The sequence below is a fragment of the Tigriopus californicus genome, chromosome 7, assembly GCF_007210705.1.
Source record: "Tigriopus californicus strain San Diego chromosome 7, Tcal_SD_v2.1, whole genome shotgun sequence".
NCBI classification, from domain to species: domain Eukaryota; kingdom Metazoa; phylum Arthropoda; class Copepoda; order Harpacticoida; family Harpacticidae; genus Tigriopus; species Tigriopus californicus.
In genome coordinates, this window is record NC_081446.1 from 8,407,400 (window position 1) to 8,430,602 (window position 23,203).

At 38.2% G+C, this 23,203-nt stretch overlaps 2 protein-coding genes across 2 annotated transcripts in view; one reads left to right on the plus strand and one right to left on the minus strand.

Annotated features, from left to right (window-relative positions):
* Window positions 1-841, plus strand: part of LOC131884363 (microtubule-associated protein futsch-like) — a 47,980-nt gene extending 47,139 nt beyond the window's left edge. The window contains exons 15-17 of the mRNA XM_059232111.1: window positions 111-306; window positions 375-519; window positions 611-841. Of these exons, the coding sequence (XP_059088094.1) occupies window positions 111-306; window positions 375-519; window positions 611-674 (405 nt within the window). The 3' untranslated portion in view covers window positions 675-841. The remainder of the gene's footprint in view (window positions 1-110; window positions 307-374; window positions 520-610) is intronic.
* Window positions 842-5,673: 4,832 nt separating this feature from the next.
* LOC131883573 (glycine receptor subunit alphaZ1-like) lies at window positions 5,674-18,146 on the minus strand. Its single transcript, XM_059231075.1, has 3 exons — window positions 17,181-18,146; window positions 7,329-7,541; window positions 5,674-6,347 (listed from the first exon to the last, which is right to left on the minus strand). Exons 1-3 carry the CDS (start codon window positions 17,802-17,804, stop codon window positions 5,745-5,747), a joined length of 1,440 nt encoding a protein of 479 aa, XP_059087058.1. The 5' UTR covers window positions 17,805-18,146; the 3' UTR covers window positions 5,674-5,744.
* Between the last annotated feature and the right edge of the window lie 5,057 nt (window positions 18,147-23,203).

The window sequence follows — 23,203 nt, forward strand, 5'->3', positions numbered from 1 at the left end:
CGGAATCGCTCTGGAATGAGGAACGAGTCCTCACTCAAATTTTCTACTCATGCCTGCAGCAGATTTTCATGCTTGAGCCAAACTCTTTCATTGCTCCCTTGAACTTTTAGGAGGACTTTTGGCTGGATGTGGCTCGCCAACGCATGGCATTGGCCTTAAATGATCTGGGTGGACTGATCAAAGCTGATTGCCAAGGCTTCCTCCTGAAGTTAGACGAGAAAGCCAAAGTTTGGAAGAAAAGATACTGCGTGCTCGTGGACGCGTGTCTCTTCTTATATGCTGAGGACGACTCCAGCTCGGCCAAGGGTAGGATCGAGCAAAAATAAAGTTTTCATCATTTAGTGATTGATTAAAGTTTCCCATTCATCCTTCAGCTGCTCTTTGTCTCCACGGTTATCGTGTCCAATCCATTGGTGGGAACTTGGGAGGAAACCGTCGACACGCCTTTGAACTTATACCGCCTGAGCATCAACACCGATACTTCTATTTTGTGGCCGATACGGAAACCGAGAAGAAGAGGTGAGTAACATTTTAGGCCTTATCATGACTTGTCAAGGAAAGAATAAATAGCCCTCCAATGAAGCGACGAAAACCTTCTTGTACTTTTCAGGTGGCTGGCATCATTCGAATACTCGATTGATCGATGGCTCAAATTATCGGAAGATGGTATCTAACCGAAATCCCCTCATCAGGGAGCAATAGGAACGAGGAAACTAGTCTTTACGTAATTGTAAACAATAATCACAATAACTTTTTGAAATGGAATATTTGCCCCTACCCCTTGATATGACGACATATTTTCTACTGCCATTGAGTGCCAAATAAATAACTTAAGCCATAATGAGAGGTTGCGTGTTAATGAAGACTATCATGAACAGTGGGAAAGCCTATGAACGGCTTCCAAGGACACTAGAGTATAGTATGAGGACCTGGGACGAATTTGAAGGGTCAAATTTGCCTCATTGGCACTGACAGGCACGTTTAAGTTTGCTTATACTTGTAACTGAGGTGGAAATATATATCACTCTTGAATTGAATATGGATGAGCATACTCTTTCTCGCAGCCAAAAGTTCCAAGTTTTTTCACTCACAAAGATCATGCGAGTATAAGAGATAAAAAAAATGTAAGAATAGACTCTCAATAGTCGTATCATAAATAGGGCACCATCCTTCCTTCTTTCTTCATAATCTACCTGCTACCAAATTATGTAGCTAAAGATTTTTATCCAGTCTTAGCTGACAAAAAGTTGGAGTCGAGGCCAAGTTCTACAACTTAAGCCAAGTTTATGCCAATTGGCCAATATTGGCTTCAAATGAAACGAAATTGACGAAAATGCGAAAAGTGGACAATTGTGCAATAATCCTTAGCTTGAGCAAACTTTCAAGAATACCGGAAAACTCGAAGGAATGTGCAAGAATATGAAGCCCATGATCTAAATTTCCTGTACCAACCATTGTTATTGGGACATACTCTAACCACCACATGTGCTATTTTCAGAGACCAGGAAGCGTCAAAGTGAGATTGACTCTCGAAAGAACGAACATCAGGAACGGACTTGACAGCATATCCAATACGCCATATGCTGTGAGGACGTAGGGTAAACCAGCTAATTGTAGACTGACATTGGCCTGAGGTGATACGCTTAAATTAGAAGAACGCCGTCATCAGAAGAACTATTCTTGAAAGCAAAAGCTTAGGTTTTTCAGAGACAAGGTTGGGTACTCATGACTTTAGCTGTCTACAGCAAAATTTGTATACCTTGTGAAGCTAGTGAGAGTCCTTTACGACGTTGGAGCACTGTTTCTTTGCTAGTTGACGGAAAAGAGGAAAAATGCAGGTCTCGTCTGGCTCTTCTTTCTCTTTTATAATTTTGTTGAACTTTCTGATCCTGTTTTCTTCATATTAGGAGTGCATTTGCCTTTTTTTCAGCTTCTCTTTTCATCAATGATACTATAGACAGGGCAAACTTCACACCCAAAAAAATGCAAAGCAATATTGGCTACTCAAAGTATAAAAATGCAAAATAATTTGAACAATTATGCAAAAATTAGGCTTAGAAGTTTAATTAAATCCTATAGACTTTAAGTGAAAATACTTTGGTATCCTTTAGTTAATTGAACTTGAACTTACTTTCTTTACTAATTAATCAATTAGCTTGCTGGATTGCCCTTTTAATTTGTCTGAGCCATCCAAATGAATGTGCAAATGTTTACTTGGCTGAAGTCAAAACTTGAAACAAATTGTTAGCCTGCAATGATAATGCGTTTGAAATTAATGCTAAAAGGGTATTTTGTGCCCCATTGTCACAAACCCTTAAAAGATTCCTGGAAACTTGAAGGTCATACAATATGTTTGTTAACAACTTTCAGTCTGAGTGGATAAATTCCCCAGTTCAGAATGTGGCAGCTTGTACGCTGTCATTTCAATGCGCTTGCCAGCTGCCATCTCATGGTTGTGATGAGAGGGCTTCTTATTGTGATTAGACGTGTCAGAGAAAAGTCACTCCAACCAAGCCACTTGAGACTTTGCTTTGAACACATTTTGGTAGTTGGGCAGGAGGGTGTCGGCTGATCGAATTCTCTGGCATTACTCAGTTTCAACCAAACCAGACAAACGAGCCATCAACTCACTGGCTCCCTGAATTCGGAACTTGATTTTGAGAATCACGTTATTAAATGTGTTCAAAGCCGATCCCCATCGCACACACCAGGCAGCCGCGAGGGAGCCAAAAAAATCGCAAAAATATAAAAAAAAACGTGAGTGTTGTTTCTCTGACCATCTAGTTGTGATATAAAGACCATAAACCTTGTCTGGATGGCGTGGGAGAAATCGGTTGTTATCATTACTGAGCTGACGCACATTTCAGCCACCAGGGACCTCTAGTGTCTCTAGGTCTTGCTCATACATGAACAAGCAGCCTAGGAAGGAGTAGGCTCTATGCTGCGTAGCTCAGTAGATTCATATACTGTTGTAAAACAGTAACCAACTTAACTCTTAATCATACTTGAGATTGCAGTGTTTCGGAAGCACAAAGCAAACGCAAGAATTTTCGGCAGACTGTTGCCTGTAGCCCTGAAGAAACGCGTTGTCAGGTTTGCCGATGCTTCTTATTATGGTTTTCAAGGGCATCAATCAAGAAATAGCGAGTCCTTTTCCTCGAGACATCACGTTCTCGTTTATTAGAAGATTTATTCCGTCGAGATGGAAATCAGTCAAGGTATTCCCTTTGCATAAAGGCTAACTACTGTATGCGCCCATGTCAACTAATTGGTTTGAAGGGAATAAACTGACATTAAAACTTGCAAGAACAAAATTGATTCTATCTATTCCCAATAACACCCATTATAACCTTCACATAATGATAAATTGACATCGTATTAGTCAGGTTGACTGGACACGGCGGTTACAATTTCCGATTAAGTGTTAACTCAAATACCAAGATGTCTAAATCTGTTTTACTTCCTCAATAAAATAAAACGAAAAACTTTTGTTAACTCTTAGTTAATTATTGGCATGAAATTCCATGAACATCTATCTACAGATACTTAGTTTTTGCAATCAATACGTAGTTAGCAGATCCTACAAATTAAAACTAACGTTTTACACCATAAAAGATCGAAAAATGGCCTAACTATATTTCAAGTTATTGCTAAGACATTAAAATGGTATTTGTCAATGACAAAACAGGAAATATCTACTCTAAGATTTCTTGAAACCTGTATGTAGTAAAAATTGTCACTGAAACTTGAATTGAATGTACTTCATAACAGTTATTCCTTTTGTTTTCATAAGAACGAAAATCGTCACAACAAATCTTGGTATTTGGATAAACTCTTAATCAGTGTTGTGGATACCAACGTGTGGAGACAGCAGAAAAAATCGGCAAAATTCCTAGGGTTACAAATTGACGACAAGCTGAATTATTGCTTTCTATTATTGAATTATTTAATATTGTTGCGGAAGAGTGTCGTGTGTTGGATAGCGATCCCGAGCAAGAGAAAAGGCCTACAAAATTAAGTCGCACTTTCAAATGATTCAACATCTTAAAGATTGATGACCCATTTAGACTTTGCCATCTGAAATATATGGCACAATGTATCAAAATGCATTCTCCACCTCCTGTAAATTTATTCAAAATCATAACAAGGCGATTTGTTTTCCAACCAAAGTTACATTGATTCCCGCACTTCTTCTTTCCCCAAGGTTGGAATGATCACAGCTTGAACTGAAATTCTCAATCATACAGTGGATTGCCCGTTTGTCAAAGTCAATCACTTGCTCATATTCCACATCATGCTCCCAAAACTGTTGTTTGTCTTACCCTCGTACTTGCAATTCGGATTCCACTTGAACTTAAGTATAGAAAGAAGGCTTTGATCTGACGGTCGGTTTCTAATACGGTCGATCTCTCTCTCTCTTGTCCAAAACCGATGAGGCACTCTCCATCGATGAAAAGTAACCAAGCGAGAACACCCGAACACCCTCTAATTTGGATATGACATACTAAATCCCCTTGATAACAAGCCTAATGGCTTAAGGGGATTATTGGGTCTCACTTTTTCTGGCTTAAATATGTACCTTCCCATTATCATACTTCACAAATGTACCATGACCGAGCTCAATTCATAACGGGTGTGCCATAAGTCCTCGGACACGTCTTTAAAACCTATAGCTCAGTGATTTAGAATATAATTTAAAAAAAAGCATTGTTGCAGGGGGTTTCTTGGTATATTTGGCTATATCTTTCGTTTCAAGAGCTGATGTTAGTTTTGACTTGGGTTTGAAAACAATGGTGGAAAAATGCGGACCGAGGCTGACGACAGCGTATGGGTCGTCGCAACCAACTTTAGCATCGCCAGGAGCACCGTTTAACGGGTCAAGAACACTCGCCGAGTCAGGACTTGAGTCTTTTACTAGAGTCATATGAAGCAAAAAGACTCATTTTACAGTTACAAAACCATTCAAAGGACAATTCACTCTTGTGGCTACTATAATATCGAAGAGTATATTTTTTCGCTTGTTCATGCAGTCTTTGCTTACACTTCTTCCCAAGTCTTTCTAAGCCCCCCCAAAGAAGCGCAAAAAGATGACGTCAAAAACATTTTTGAACAACTTGCACGCCGGAAAAAAAATCTGTTGTTCTGAGAATAACATTCGTTTTGCTTATTGTGGGACATAGGAGTCTTTTGAAAAACAATTATTTCGTGAATTTGTTTATACTTCCTTTATACTTGTCGTTTCGATTCCGGCCCGAATAATTCAAGTACGCAATACAACATTATAACTATGTAGTAAGACTACTCTTCCAACAATTTTACCCGTATTGCGCGTAAAATTCTTCCTAGAAGAGTCAATAACTCATCCAGATTGCAGTTTCTTTCTCAACTTTTTGTTGGAACACTGCTGCAAGAAGCTCGGTAAAAGTGCCAACTACGTTGATTACCTCACTTCCAAACATTGGTCCTGGTTTGCACTTACTTGTATTGCATGCACATGCACATATGTTGCAGTCCTGCTCTCTCTCTCTATTTCTCCGCCTTTCTCACTCCTAATCTTGATCTTGAATAGAACGGACGTGAAGATATAACCCTCCGTGTATATTGGATTAGGGGTGTGTCCTTTGGGACATAACAGGTCCTGACACCTAAATCTATCTGTTTCATTTGTCCTCATTTCGGTACATTATTTGGAATGTATTTCAATGCGCTAAATTTGCATTGAAATTGAGTTAGCAAATTCTCATTTAAATTGAGTAGAGCATAATCCAATAAAATATGTTGAACACCCCAAAAGCCGCGGGTAAGATCAGAATGAAAATGAAGTCCATGTTGGCAATTTTAGCTTCCAATATCCTATCTGCCTCTTCTTCTTGACTCTCCAGTGGTTGACAACTCCGTTGACTCATTGCTCTCTCATTGTCAGCCTCGTTGGGCGTGGTCGAGCGATTAGCCGAGGAATGCGGTTGGGATGAGGTGTTGTTCGTCTCCACCACGGGTTTCTTCAGAAACAGAAGCGATCCCATTTGAGCAGGATTCTTGATGTGCATCAGAGTTAACAATTTTCTACGTCGATGTCTTCGCGTGATGAAAAGGACCACGGAATATTCGATCGCAGTGGATACCACAAAGCAGATGCAGGCCAAAATCCAAGTTTGCAGGGCGTTGATGGCGTCCGCAGCCGGTGAGATGGCGAATACCGTATTGGCAATATTGACCAGAACGAGCAAGGTGGTGATGATAAGAGCAATTCGACCAGGAATACTCTCAGGGGGAATGATGAAGCTTACCCACGAAACAGCCACAAACAGGCTGGAGGGCACAAAATAGTTGAAGATGTAATAATTGACCTGCAGCGAACGAAAAGAGAGGACTCAATGTTAATCCTGAACACTTATTAAAAATCTCACCATTTTGTCGCATGACATTTTTGTGCATACCCAAGGTCAAGCTACTTCAAGTCGAGTTACTGCACATTTCGCTTTGGTGATACAAAAGTTGCAGCTATTTTAGAGATAAGCTAATTTTGTACTGCCGTTGTTGTACCGTCAACAATATCTTGTCATGGATTGAATCCCATGCTATCCTGTCTCAGGTTGATTCACCTACCCTCTAGCCGTGGATGGGATTCAGTGCTTATGTGTGGTTGGATCCGATCTCATACCATCCAGGTGATATCACCTTTCACTGCATAACTTTAAATCAAGATCCTCGTACCTAGCATTACTCCCCTCATAATCTTAGAGCAAGGCCTTGACCCATTAATTTTGAATACTTCTGCAATCAATCACTACAATTAGACCTCCTCCACCATCAGCCAATAGGCGAGGGACCCGGATTGAAGTGCCATAACCAATCATAATGTTCTCATCAAGTCGTTTTTTTAACTTTCTGATATTGATTTGTTAATTTGTTTTCTACATGTTCATTGGAGTAGAATATGATATGTTCTGACTCGTCCGGAACTCCATTTCAGTTTTTTCAGTTTTAATAAGAATGGATTCGTAACTAGCCCATTTTAATTTATTTTCACCGTGTCATGTTGTTTCAAATCAAAGGTCTCCTTCCAAATTTCCAACTTTTTCAGACTAGCGCATGCGCATGAAAAAAATCTCCAATTACAGTAGAGCATTGAATCAACAGCATGACTAATCGTGGTTTCGAGGACATTGGAGCAAGCAGTTTTTTTCACTGGGGATTTATTTAATGAATGGATTTTCAACTCCATCGAGACTTTCGTGGGCAGCCCATTTAAGGCGTCAAATTTCATCCCACTACTTTCCGCAGACACTGGATTCTATGATAAGCCTGAGACCGATTTACTAACTCACTTTTCGTTTCAATTCGATTTGAAACCCGGAAATTGACACTGGAATAAAGGTACCATTGCTGAAACGCATCTCTCTCATCATGTGCTTCTCATCCAGTGGTTTAAAATTGGTTTGATAATCCAGAGTAGTGGTGGTGGCGGCCCAGCCCCAAGAAGCAGAATCATCATTTTGATATTGAACATGGATCGACGTGTCGGGCTTCTCGACGTAGATCTAAAACAGAATGTTTGCTTTGAATTCACATGCACCACTAATTAAACTGGTCCCATTCAATGAAAATAGAAGCTCTCCATGCTGGGACTGTTTCGATTCTAATAAAGTGTATACTTCTTTTAACGCCTTAAATCGTGATGAATATAAAATTACATTTATTGAATTCCCAATGATGCTCCCGATTTATTCACAACGCGTCAATCTTAACCAAGATTTCTGATTTTTTTTAGGCAAAGAATAAAAGTATTTGGAAATGATTTGCGTTCTCAAGGCATATGAATTCAGTGCTCAAGACTCAATTTGGCTAAAGATCATATTGATTATGGCCGTTAGCCCCTCCCGTGGGACGTAAAAGTCCCTCCTGTGACCAATGAACATCCCCCTATGGGACACCAATACCCCTGCTAGCAAAGGCCATTATTTACAATATGGTGTTTAGAAAGTGGATTTGAAATTGATTTGCACGTTGAGTTGGTATCAAAGTGACTTTCCAATTTGCAATTGGTTTTCCCATGTGAGGATGACCTGAAGTGTGGAAAGAAGAAAATTTGAGAAAATCCGCCCTCTACCGATGCTTTCGTTCCAGTTTGGTTATTTGGACTACAAATGCATCGCACTCCAAATCCTGATTGCAGGTGACAAACGACACAGATCATCTCATAGCATTACATGATCTGCGGTTAACCGATTGTGTTCTCTTGGTCATGTTAGTTGAAAGGTCTGTCCTATACCTATAAATCTAGCTATTCAAAGATAAGTATGTTTTGAGGATTCATCAATTCAAAGCACAAATAATCGTGCGCAGTTTGCTTGATTCCAACAAACCGAAAACAAATCTTGAAAGCTGAACGTTCCACATCCAACTATTCTTTTTTGTTAGCAAAAATAGATCTTGGTTATTTTTAGAGATCAATGTTTATACAATCAAAATTCGAGGTAAACATGTGGATGACAAGTCTCACGGCAGACAGGTGTCAGACGACAAACATCACTGGATCATCTTGCGGACGAAGCCTGGGCTTCCGGTCAAAAGTGGTATTCAATTTCTATGAAAGGAAAAATGACATTTCCTTAACGTGTAACCAGGCAATTTTATTCACTTTTCAATCACTTAATTCGACAAACGGAATTCAAGCCCCCCTCCCCCTCCAATACATAGAAAACGAACAGGGGCAGACCAAATCAAAATTCCAATGCTATTCGAGGACCTTGGGTGCTTTTTAACTTTGGGTCGACATCTTTAAACACTTCACTCGCAGATGATATAGGGAAACATATTGGACAGGTTACATCCATGAATGATTTAGAGGTAGTCCGCCAAGATAATGGAAAGTTCGATGAACTTATCCAGTTGAAGATGAGGAAGCTTTTTAACTGTGTGGTTGGATCTATCGCAAGTTTAAATCCAAAAAGCAGGTCCAAAGATGTTTTACCAGGGAACATCGCACAATTGAAACTGTACGTTTTCAAAAGCATTCATGAGCTTTGTCCCAACCCATGATTTAGGGTCAATTTTAATGACCGTAGAGGCTTCATGTGCGTTTTGAGAACACCTTCAAGCCCTCGAGAATCCAGGCTAGTTTAAACAATGAAGCCCAACTCTCTTCTTTCTCGAGCTCCTTCATTGTTCAATTTACTTCCCTCTAATATTGGTAAGGAGTAAATAGGTGTTGTCTATTATCAATTGTTTAAAACCGCTCGTGACATTATTAGATGTATTAAGGGTAGAGGTAGGGATATTGATTTAAATGAGAATATGGAAGGAAACATGGATAAAGGAACCAGATATCACTTCAGCATGTCACTCCGTACTGTTTCATTATTTGTGCATGGATCATGTAGGTGACTAAACTAAAAGGAGACTATCATATGCTGGCTTAAACCAACGTCCGCCAGCCCCTTTTTGAAAAATCGAGACGTGGGAGCCGAACGGAGCGCCATTGTAAGCGTATTCCAATAAAGGATCACCCGGTTGCTGAAAAAGTGACCGCGACATTTTAGTGCGGATTTCTCACACTGGAATAGGCACAGATGAGTGCTTTTTGTGTGATAAGCACGTGGTCTTGGATCCTGACGGAAAAAGGGCACACCAGAGTCCAATTGTATGAGTCGCAATTTTCCCGTGGTTATTTTAGGAGCAGTGACGAGATCGTGAATGATTCTCCACTTCTTCAATTAATCCAGGAGCATCCTTTAAGTTACATTTGGACAATTTTGTGATCAAAATTCCTGTGAACGTCTCTCTAAAGCCTCAAGCTTACCGAATCAAGCGCATTTATTTTTTACAGATTTTGGTCACGGACCATAACGTAAATTGCCTCTGTGTTTGTACAACCTTGCTACGTTGTGAGCCAAGCCAACAAAATGAATGAAGGCTGATCTTGCTGGGAGGCATCCACTTTGAAATGTAGCTTGGACAAGATCAATCACATACGTCATACTCAGTCCATCCGGGTTTGATATTTAATTAACGCTTGCGAACGTACGAGTGGGTAATAGTTCCACAGTAAATGAAAGCAAGTCAGCAATAGATAGTGATACAAATGTAAGCTCATCATTTCCCAACTTCTTGTAACTTGGTGTGAGGTGTTTCATTTTGTACACTTGGTTTCTTCAGATCTGGTTTGTTATGGATACGAAATAAGGCAAACTTTTTTGATCATATGATTAAAATATATAAGGAAGATTTAAGCATTAAGTAATAAAATTAGTCAATCATGTGAGACGTGTCAACTTAAGCAAAATCCTGCAAAACACTGACGAAAAAGATACTTATCAATTCACTTGCTGGCTGTTAGAAGGTTATTATCATTGTTGTCACTAGGCACATCATGGATATTTCTGTTTCACCTCTGCTTGGAGTACTATTTGTCCGATTAATAAAAAAGACTAAAACACAACTTTGAATGTTATTTTAACCTAAAAATGATTTTTTTTCTTCTTTCATTCGTTGCTTGGATTAGCTTTTTGACGTGCTACGGATTTTGCTTACTCGCGTAATTTTTGTGTCAAAGCACTCTTTTAGTCACAGAAGAAACACCTCAAAGACATAGAAAGCAGAGATCATGATAGACCTTAAGTAACGTGTCTTTTTTAATATCCTTCATTCCGCTCTCTTCTCATCAAGTTCTGACCAAAGCATATTTCTTCTGCGGAACAATTACCGTGACAATAGGGAAAATGTTATGGTTTTCGAAATTTCTGCATTAAGATGAGAGCATTCGAAACTGCAGTTTAAAGAACCCCGTGTATGTTCAAGTTAGTTTGTACCGTTCAAGGCATGAAGATAAAATGGTGGTTCTAAGTGCAGCAGAACTTTTGTTATCAGTTCTTCTCTTGCAGCGATGTATTAATAATCCGAATGATGTTAGCATTCTGACAAGCAATTTTTCAAGAGGATCTAGTTTCCATTACAATGTATATGAAGATTATTCCTGTGTGTTTTTCTTCCTTCTTTAAAAGCGAATAATACAACACTGAGAGACAAACGGCCCTAGAATGTCTCAAATAAAGAACCTGAATAGAGAGACGCGTTCACGTAATCAAATCAAAAATGGCCAAAGTTTCGAAAACAAACTCAACAGCAAACCAACCATTTTCTAAAAGAGGTTATTCTTTAGTATTGACCAAGAGACCAAGGTTCTAAATGGTTTATGACAGGTATGATGCACTAATGACGTAACCTGTCAAGTTCACATGGCTAGAGTGTCATTTGCAGGGATGAGAAATTATTAAGACCATTTTCGACCACCTGGCAGAAAATGGCAAATAATAGAAATCGTTTGACACATTTAATACAACTTTGGATTATACTTGCATATGTTTTCATGTCGTTTTTACGTCTGATTGTAGCCTTGGAACGCTGTGAAGGGGATTTTGCATTGATGCAAGATAATGATTGAGAAATATCCTCAAGTCTAATGGGGGTTTACATTTTTCCACAACAATTGATCATGAGCAGGGCCGCCATAAGTAATCTATTTTTAGTCAAAATGACTTGATAACTGAGATTGTATGTATAACAAATTCAATTATAATTCCGATATAAATGACTTGATGTGCATTCATTTTGGCTGCTGTTTGAAACTATTGGATAATAATTTAGTTGCTATTCATAAAAAACCACCTCATTTATCACAATATTCATGCAATTATTCGAATTTAAGTTAGTTTCAGACTTATTTGCTTCTAAATTGGGCACATTTGAAAGCAAGGATCAGGCCGTTATTTTCTTATGTCATTGACAATCTTTTTTGTTTAGGTCAAATATTTCAAGCACCGGCAGCCATTTTGGACCACATTTCACAATTTTCTGTGATTTTCTGCGATCGTCTGCAATGACATGGTAGAAAATGGTAGAAATTCCTTCGACGTCGCTGGTCTTATGCCATAAAAAATGTTAGCATAGTAAGCCGCAGAAGAATATACTCATCAAATTGTTATATTGGAGTCTGTCATTAATTAGTTTTTAAAACTGGAACTGAGAACCGCTTTTATTTGAAAAAAAAAATGGAATTCATGTTTGTTTCTTTTCAAACTAGCCTGGATCAACCTGGATTTGACAGATTTTGATCCTTTGCTTTGATCAATTTGTCTTGGCTGAACATTAACCTATCAGAAAACAAGACATTATAACAAGAAGGTAGCCAGTAGGTAGACAGTAATCAGGATTAAAACAAGGGATGTTACATGGGCAATAAGTAATTGGGATTCTTCATTGAACACTTTGGTAGTAAAGGTAACATAGTTGTTCCTTAAGTAAAAATACACTCCACGAAGCAGAAAGAAAGGATTGATTATTATTTTTTTATCGTCAAGGACCCCGTGACTGTGTCAAGTCTCAGCAATTGATATAAATAACATTTGTTGCCCTAAAGCCAATTCTACCATCGTAACGGCCATACCATGTATCTTGCAACAGGGTTCCCACATGCTCCCTCCAGACTCAAATCACAAATGTTCCTTTTCACGCAATAATTACATATTCCAGTCCTTAAATGTTTTGAAAAATTAGACTAAGAAGATAATTATGAAAAACAGCAATAATAATATGAAATATTCAATGATGTTTTCCATAAAAGTACTCTTTTTTTATGCAGTGCATCAATTCAAAATATGTTTGGAAACGTGTTCTGATCGTTTTCTAAGCCATTTATTAAACTCCATGCATCTCTGCATTCGGGATCTTTAATCTCAACGTAATGGTTCATCACACTTTAATATGTGAGATGTGAAAATTTTCTTACTTGGTACTTCGATGAATAAGGAATAGATCGATATTTAGATCATCAATATGACTGACAAGCCATCACACTGTTTTTATTGCTATTGGTAGAGAATATGCTTTACTCGACCTCTTGTTCAATCCAGGGCTAATCAAGTCCAAACTTCCTAACGGTATCATGCTATTTGCCTGCTTCTATAGGGGTTCCTGTGAATAATCATTCCGCAAGGTGAGAGTACAAAATATGCCTCTCGCTACATTAAAAAAAAACCTGATTTGCACTCCCCGCTAGAGAGCGCTTTTTGGTTGTTGTGAGTTGGACTCGTGCAAAAATATACGTTAAACAGTCCATTGTTTTTCATTAATATGAGATGAGTGTGAATTGTCTGTAACATATTCTTCAAAATACAATATTTGATTGGGTTTAGAGCATCGCATGACAGTCCCACCGAGTAACTTTTGGTCGAACCTCAGAAAAGCAAGTCAGTGTGGAGACTTTTAGTCAGAAACTTTTTGCATGTACGTTTCTTTGTCGTCACCAGAGCCTGCCTAAACTATACTTCACGCCTAAACATACTGAGAACTTTCGAGATATCCCAAGATTATGATAGAAGAGCAACAGAATCAACTTTGTTGCTGCTAACAGGCAAACACATACTCAATCTAACTTTTCTCCACATATTTGTCTTCCAGACAGACTGGGATAGATCGCCTATGAAAAGAACTTCAGTAAGCACATAGTTGAATCATCATGTTTATGCCTTAATTGAATTCCCGACCAGTCTCACGATCAAAACCTGATTAATTACACCAATTCTACTTCTTGGTTAATCAAGTATTTGTAAAATTTGACCATCAACCAACCAAGGCCACGAGATATGGTATACATGTGCGCCAGTAGTAACTAACTATGAAAATCAAATTTGCAAATAGTCAAAAACACTAATCAAAACAAACAAAAACCTAGTGAAAATGGGCGTAAAAGGTGTTGATAAAAAGGTGATGGTTGTGAAAAAGAGCTTAGGAAAAGGTCACCCCCAAAAGTTAAAATTAAAACCAGATATTTCAGACTTATCAGCCCCTCTTGTCTTTGTATTTATTTCACCTCATCAAAATGTATTGCAGGATCATATTCTGTCTGAAGTTGTCCTCTGTGACTTTTCCAAGAAAACCATTTAGCTGGAAGATTGATAATCCTTGAAACCATACTGCTCCCTTTCATTTTGCAGGTGGTTCAAGGCAGCAAAATACATAAATGGGGATTTTTTGACAGACCTGTGGACTGTGTTAAGGTTGGGAGATTTTGACGATTTTGTATAAATCACGGTAACTAATTTTTTTGAATGAATAAAGCCAGTGAAAAGCGTTATATCTGACCTAACCAAACCCTGTCGCAGTTCAAAGTTCAATTTTTGTAGCTTGAGAGCGGACTCATATTTCTTTAAAAGAGCCATGCGTTGAATATTTAGACATCTACATCATAGTGAAATAGTGCTACAAACACTTAGTATTTTTTAGCTTTTGATAATCCGCCTATTCCTCAACTTTAGAAACGAGCAATATTTTTTAAATATTTTTTTTCAATTCCAAATACAGTGCAGCTTAAATTGAACCGGCCTAAAAGGCATCAATACCCCAATGATTGAATGTCTAGTTCTTCCTTCTCTTTCTCTAAGGCTAGCAGACGTAGTGTATTGGTAGAATGTCCGCTTTCACCATAATTACCCATGGTTCGATCCCTGGCTAGCCGATTTCAAGCCGTTGTGGTATTTAAAAAAAATAACGCATAAGTTCTTGCTTTAACACCTGAAATAGGCGAACGAACGGTCATTCTCGCAGGGGAAGTAAAAATTGACGATGGCTGTGAAAACAGAGCGAAAATATCCCCCAATTGTGACACCTATTATCAGATGGCAAGTCAGAACAAACAAACATTTATTTCTTTTGCAAGATTCTTTGAGTTTAGGCCTTTTTTTTTGTCAAAAAGAAACTAGAAGCCACAGAATGAGGCTTCATCCAAAGCGATCATGGTAAGAATGAGTTGAATACTAAGAATAACTTGGAGTTAAGCATCTTGGTTGGAAAAAATCGAAACGATCCTTGAAAAAATTTAAGAAGGATGAGTTCGCCCTTTTTTCACATCAACAGAAAAGATGAGTCCAAAAATTGATCGTATTAATGGCATTTTACGTGATTTATACCCGAAAAGGAAAAAAGTATGTTGTTAGGTCATGGAAAATCTTAGCCAATTACAATTACCCAAAACGCACAACATTTTCAAGCTTTTTGTGCCATTACCAAATCAGTTTTACGCAATGTTAAATGGCTCTGAATTTATTCAAAATCAATAACAGCCCTGTTTCCTGTCCACCACCTCCGAGCTTGTGCTCTTCATGCATCCTACGGTTGCTCCTTCCACCGATACCTAAAAAACAATATATTCGTTGTGACCTTCTAATGGATGGTCTCGGCCCGTCTGCCTTGAAAGCTAAAAATGGAGGCGGGGTCGGAATAAGAGTCTACATCATTGAAACAGAGCTCTCACACTCATCAATCAATATTAAGGAGGAAAATAACTTTAAATTGTTACTATTTACGCTGCTGGCCAGAAACGTTGTGATTAAATTTCAGGTTTGATTCACTGAGATTAAGCAAAACTGTATTAAAAAGAGAAGGCAAACAAATCTCTTTGACCCATCCCATCTTGCCAATATTAGTCAGACTTGTTGGGATTAATCCGAACGGGTTATTGAGGACATTTTAATAGATACTTGGAATAAAATCACCCCCAATGGTACTAGATGAAATAACCATGCCTATAATTATTGCGTGTATTTATCTTCATACAACGTATGATTCACAAGCGAAAAAGGGTTGACGAATCTGTGTTGCTCTTGCTTGACTTCTTCAAAAACTCGCCCAAGCCAGACGTAAGAGCAGTTAAAATCCACGCTCACGCTTTATCCCCGAAATTTGGCATAAGCTTGGCCATGGTCATCAAAATGTTCACCAAATTGGCGTAACAAAAATGAATGTTATTGTACTGTAATTCAAAACTAGTATAAACTCCTGGAGCTCTGTAACTTTCTTAGTTCTCGATCACTGAGCATTTGGACCTCAGGCCCAAGACATGGCGCCAATTTGATAAAAACAAAAAGGCCGTTCAAAGTAATCCCATCATCCAATTTTTATGTATTGATTTTTAACTTTAAGTTATCGTTTTATAACAGATCAAGACTTAAAAGCTAATCATAAACCATACAAAATTAAAGAGAAAAATAAAACGGATGAACCCATCAACTACGCTCCCCACTGAATCTGCATAAATACATTGCTAAGATCATCAACATCAACTGAAAGAGTTACAAAAGGCAATTCTCAACTCCTAAGATAATTTTATGCATATAGTTTTAATATTTGAAGTCTGCAAAATAGCATACATTAATGTGAAATTAAATAGTTTCAACGAAGAAACCATCTCTAGAACCACAAGACATGGGGTTTGCTAGTTGTTACACATAAAATGGAAAAGACATCAAAGTCTTCAATAAGTTACAGAAAGGGATGTTGCGGGTTTTCTTTTTCTTTTGTCACTTTTAATACACCCACTTAAAATCGATATTTGAACCCATTAGGAATGTATTTTGATAAGGTAACTTCTGCCAAAACAATAGCATTTTGCGACGGTAAGTTATCCGACTTAAGCTCAACTTATTGGGTAGAATCCAACATAAGTTATACCCATGGGATATGTCAATGATAGTGTAAGATTAGCGTTGCCAATTATTGTGAGCAAAACAACGCGATTCAGGAGGATAAATTCAACTCATGAAAATAATCTATATTTGATCCCAAATGGGCATCATTTGGGTTGTTTTATTTTAGGCAAGAAAATGGAAGGGGGCAAAAATCAATGAAATTGGGATTGAAGCAGTTGCACTCAAAAAGGATCAATTTGGAGATTGAGTGACCTCTGAACAGACCATTAGGGAATTTTGTAGTCATGGCAATATGAGCTACCTGTTCAGTAAGGATTGATTTAACGCCATATGCCAACATAAAGGTCCTCCAGACTAAGAAAAATTGAGAGTCCGGCTTAAAAATGGGAATCTCTCCAGCATGGAAAACTGCAATTAAAGGTATTGTATGCCTACAGCTTTTCCTTGACGAACATTTTCTTAAGACCCTTCTACACCGTGTCTCCGCCCTGAAGTATGTTATTTTTCACAATAAAATGCTTCAAACCAAACGTATTTCCCGGTACAGAGGCATATTCATTTTCAAGCCAGTCTGGAAACGAAACGAGTATCTAACATTTACTGAGTGAAGAGAAGTGCAAGTAGTAGTGGAAACATATTTCGGTGCAATGATCCAAGCCTTTTGGCGTACCCTCTCTCTCTGTGAATGTATCTTACCTCAAAGAAGCATCTATGTTTATCAAATGGGAAAGTGTTGAATTCCAAGGGGCATTTCAATCTAATGACATATGTGCCCTCCTGGATGAGCGAGAGCTCGGTCAGCGAATGTGGGATGGCCATAACGAAGTCCGCTGGCTTTAAGGTCTGTAATTTGTCAAAGCTGATGAGATGGCCAATGGAAAAGTTAGGGGACCAGATGCTGTCAACGAAGTTGGAATCAAGGACAAGATTCTCCTCCAACAAATGCTCCTCAAAGATCCCTGGCTTGAGTTGTAACCTAGCATCGTTCCAATGCATTGTCATTTTCAACTCAATTGTCATAGAAAAACTCCTGTCGTTCACTTCTAAGATGTCTTCGACAATGAAATTGAAGGATACAATGGTTCGAGTTCCATTTTCCGCCAGAGATGGGGGAATTCGAGGGTTATAATCGTCAGGAACGTCAATTAGATCAATAATTCGTTGACACCAGACGATGGGAACACACAGCCACAAGAGCAGACCAGCTGATCTCACTGCCATGGCGATTCTGTCATTGGAATCACGAAAAGTCACGGGACAACAAATACGCAAACAGATCCCACAGGCCCGTCTTTCAGACAGACATAGCATTATTGACATTCATGGCTCCCCTTGCTAATCCTAAGATTAGATAGAGTGTTTCCATATGCCATGAGCGATTGATTCCCTTATTAACTGCACTTTAATCGGAATAGCTGGGATAGGTAAACTTTTTGTTTAGTTTCCACTAACAAGTTTTGTGGGGCCAACTGTGATGATGCCCGCACACGTACCGGATACTACTGACGCTCTTCTTATCTGTGATAAAGTGCCTCCTTCACTATATAAATACGGAGGCTAGCAACGAGAAGTGTTCCACGATCCGCAAAAGCTGGTGGAACGCAGAGTGAGAACAAGCGAGAAGAAACGAGAGAAATGCGTCGACTTTACCAAAATGTAGGTTTTCCCTCAGGATCTGGACGTAAGCGTACGGTAAAGGCCTGCTCACTAATGCTCAACAAATATACAATCTGGGGTTCTTTTCTGTTTCCATTTTATGGTCTTCTATGGACACTTCTCTTCTGTAAAGCACAAACCTGGTCATTGCATCTTATGAAAATTGGTTTTCATGGGTAAAATTTTGACTCTCAAAAACGTTACAGAATATGAACGCCAACCGTTTGAAACCTTTTTTTTCAAGGCAGTTTGTTCACAATTGGATAAAAGCAAGTTTCCAGACACAAGTGGTAAGGGTGACACAGACACTGGGTGTAAAGAAATTAAAAGCCTCCATGGCTGTTTTAACTATATATCTCATTGCTCAAATATTTCTTTGACATTAAACCACAAGGATTCCTTAAGAGACACTGTTTAGTACATAAAGGCATATTAGAAATGGTCTAACGATATCCTAGAGGGGGGCAACCATCCTAGCGATTGCCGTCAAAACAATGTCTGAAAATTCAAGTGAGCGCAGTCTTAAGGCCAGAACCAAAGATAAGGGCATCCTGAAGGCTGGCAAAGACCAAGAGACGTTGGTGAGCCTTTCAGTGTTTATCCTCAAACCATATGAAAGTGAAGAACCTCATGCAAATGCGATAAATTCATTTAGAACAGACCGGACCAAGGGCCGCAATCTGGAATTTCAAGAGTCAATCTTTCGGTGGCCAAACATCAGAGGGTTACCAATAACCTTTAGAGTTAATTCTGACCATTCATGGTATGGCGCTAGGTTTTTCAATATGCCCTTTCGTTGAAAACAGCAGATTCAATATGATCAAATTATTCTTTGAGTAGGGGGGAAAGGATTTTCAGAAGCCTCAAAGAGCGGCCCTTAATTTCTTTACACCCTGTAGAGTTGATTTGAACGGAACAAATATTGGTTTCTAGTTGTTCAGAGTTAAGATTATTGACTCTCGAGAAACGGAACTTCGTGCGTTTTGTTGAACTCTCAACGGCAATGCTTCCAGACGAATGACGAAGGAAAGCGGCAAATGATTGTTAAACTGCTCAAGCAAAAGCCTCGGCTGACCAGACTGTCCCTTTTAAATGTTGCGTCTTAGGGCACTCTCTTTTAATTTTTCTTTTCTGCCATGATATAAAACAGCAGATACCTAAGGCTCGCTTGGCAAATGACGAAGCAGGGCTTGCTTGCCAGTAGGCTTTCAAGATACATTCAAATGGTAATTCCCACAAAGAACAACAACAAATGTATTTGTGTAATATAAAAACCTATCCATAATTCCAATTGGAAGATTTTGGTATGTTCAATTTTTCAACAGAAGGCCCCATTTCAATGATTTTCAAAGTCCATAGACCGTCATCTTTTAAAGGTGGGCTCTTGAGGACGTTCTTTATGCTCTCAACCTCCGCAAAGGGCATCCTTGCTTTTGTTGTGATTAAATCTTGAGAGTCCATAGCTTGAAAACCAGCGAGCAGAAAAGAAAAAAAGGCGAATTTAATGGCCCTAGCTCTCTCTGCGAGCAGTTTAGTCAAGTTTGGAAACTCGTTTACCTTTTCATGCTCTCTAGAGCTGGATTCTTGGATACGGTCGTCTCCTGTCCTCTCACCCAGCGATGTTAAAGATCAACTTTCAAGGGATTTCTGCCATTTTCTACCATGTCATGGCAGAAAATCGCAGAAGGTGGCAAAAATGGCAGAAAGTGGCACAAAGCGACAGAACACGGTGAAAGGTGACCCGAAATGGCCACCGGTGCTTGAAATGCTTGACCGAAATAAAAAGTAAGGGTCTATGACAAAGTAACATTAAAACATGATCCTTGCTAAGTAATGTGCACAATTTAGAAGCAAACAAGTCTGAAGCTAACTTAAAGTCGAGCAAATCCATAAACATTTTGAAATATGGTGCATTTTTCCAAGCATTAAAGTATCATTTATCCATAAGCTTTGAAAACTACCTAAAATGAATTCACAACCAGTCACAATTTTTCAGACCAAGAACACTAAAGCAAGGAAATGCCCCTTTTCTGTGATCACCAAACCTTTCCTGCCAAGGAAGGCCTAAACTTTTGCTGCAGAAGCTTTTGAATGTTAATTATTGGCATAATTATTGAACAAAATATGGCACTAATATCACTTTCGTAACTATTGATGGTATGTGCTTCAAACCAGGCATGTAAATATACTTCAAATGACTTGAAACATATCTTAAACTACTACTGAAAAGTGCTAATTACCTTTTCTTTTGATAAGCAAGAATTTGCCCTAAACACAATCAGTCAATACTTTCTGTTAACAGTATTCTTTGTAGAAAACAGTGTCAGAAACATCTTGACCAAATTTCAATTTGGTGAACTTTTTATCAAACTATGGTTCTCACTCTGGGAATGGCCCTCAATCCAAAAGTAGGCATACTGTAGCTCTGAGCTACAAATTATTCTTTAAACTCATTTGGATGCTTCATAATCATGGAATAATATATCTTAAGAGATATGGCACCTGTTTTATTTGACTATTTTGGATGCTTTTACAAAAAAGGCAAATTTATTGGAGTAAAAAGTTCGAATTGAAATCAAGTGTACTGGACTTTGCTCTTATTCTATGCACATTAAATTAATTCGTGCTTTGTATGCAAACTTATTAATAAGTAAAAATTTAAACTCTACTAAGCGATAACTCATTCAGTTTTCACCAATGCCCAATATTTTTTGTCAAATGTGTGGATTGAAACAAAATTATCAATCGTCCATCCCAAATATCCTAATATGTGCACATTTATGTGCATGCACTTTTATTGCCTATTCTATACATATCTTTTATATTCTGTCAGTGCAAGTTCCACATCAATTAGTAAATGTTTCTTGTTGATTTTCTATCTATGTATGTTTTTGAGCCAAATTTACGCAATATTTCACTGATTGGAAAGACAATATGTTGTTTTTTTATTAATTTGATGTTCATGGGTATTTATTTCATTCAATCTTCTGACTTTCAAAATTAATTCAGAAATATTTAGTATATGGACGGAGTTGTATATCAAGGAGATCATTATTTGATTAAAAACACTTAAATGTACTATGCTGTATGGACAATCTTGTTTTATTGAGACTAGAGTTACTGTCTTGATTCAACGCAATGGCCTAACTTGGCGGTCAGGGGAAAGCCGTGTCGTTTCCTCTGTTTAGAGTCTCTGCACGGTCAGACATACAATTTCGATTAGTATCAAAAGTCATTTTGACTGAAAATAGACAAACCTCAAGGCAACCCTATTCATGATCGATTGCTTTGGTATGTATAACAACCTTGGGTAAAATTCAAACTTTCTGCCATATTCTGCCAGGAGGTAGAAAATGGTCTTTAACAATTTCTCAACCTGGTCTCCTCTCTCATCACAATGCTCAAAAAGCCTTACCTATAGGTATTGAGAAACACCATTACAAGTAACTGTGTTACTTTATCAGTAACGCTACCTGTAAAGCGTTACTTTTCTGAAAAATTAACGTTAACTGAACGAAAAGAAAAATGTGTAAATATTTCGTAACCACTTTCTTAAATTCCGTCTCAAATGCAATGACTTACTTGCCACTGATGAGATCAAATAAATAATTACAGGAGTCATTTGTTTCCCATCAAATTTCCAAAACGTTAAAAAATCGCATTGACGGACTTTTTTCTAGTTTAAGGCCCTGTTTTTTTCTCCAAAGGTAAGGGGAACGTTAACTCATTGCTTTTTCTAATAGCATCAAGTTGCTTTTCTAAAAAGTATTAGTAAAGGTAAAGCATTGCCTTTTCTGAAAAGTAGTGGTAATAACGCTTAAATTTTTTTCGGTAACGATTTAAGCGCTTCTTATAAAGCTTTGTGAAAAATACTTGAATCCATCTTTTCCAGTTTTCTGCCTTGCAAAATCATGGGGAGCACTTTTGACCTGATTAAATTCCGGCTCAACTTAAACGCTCATTTGCCAAAAATTGTTAAGATTTCTTTGGACATTTCTAATAATCTTCAAAACCACTGGTGGCTTTTTAAGTCGTCTCACCGTTGTGGAGTGGGGTAAGTGGGGAAAGATGATCAGTTATTATCCAAGAATTCAGCTTTATTTGAAGAGAAGTCTAGACAAGTCATTGCCCCCTCTCCTCTTGCTAGTACTGATGTTGATTGAATTGATTGAAAATAGATCTTTGCCTTAGTTGTTTGCTTATTTGATTGAAATTTCAGGATATTTACTTGTTTGCAAATTTTTGGTCCATATTCAAATAAGTTCAATGTTGCCAAACTGCAAGGACTTCAGTAGCCAGCATCTTATGATAATTTTTCAGTTTTTTGAATGCACTGAGGCAAATCACTTGCATTCAGAAGCTGAGGTTTAATTCTCTGTAAATTTATGAAAAGACAAATTAGGAAAAAGGAGCTGTTTTTAAACCTTTACTCATTAAAAAGAGTATTCAGCATTTCTTATGGCAAACTTTATTTTGAAGGCCACCAAGAACTCAGTAACGGTAAGTTGGTTTGTTTGATTTGTTTGCCACAAAGTCAGATGGCAGCTCTCTTACTCGACCTGCAATCTCATTGATGGGTATCCCAATTGAGAGCTATTCAGCTTTGTCAGCACAGCCAACATTAATTATTACCTCACCCTCGTGAATGATTGCAGGTTTGCCCATTTAAGCTGTTAAAGCAACAACTAATCCTGTAAGTTAAATACCGCATCAGAAGCTTGGACTTAGCAAGCCTGGGGTCAAACTAGGATTTGCAAATTGGTAAACAGATGCTCTACCAATACTCTATCCCAACAAGTCTTTGATAACAGTATGATATCATTTGCTCTCTCTTGCTCCATCAGATTGTTCAGTTCATACAAATTGTTGGGGGAATCTTGCACACCCACTTGAAGGAGCAAGTTGAAAGTATGAGGAAGCAAATATCCAGTGGTTGCTAATTTTCTACTGATATGGTGCAATAAATTTTATTGCGGCCACCTTTGGTTCAAACGGACTTTCAGAGTCCGATTTTGGTACTTTAGATGCGTCATTTAAAAAACATGGCATTACGTTGGATGGAA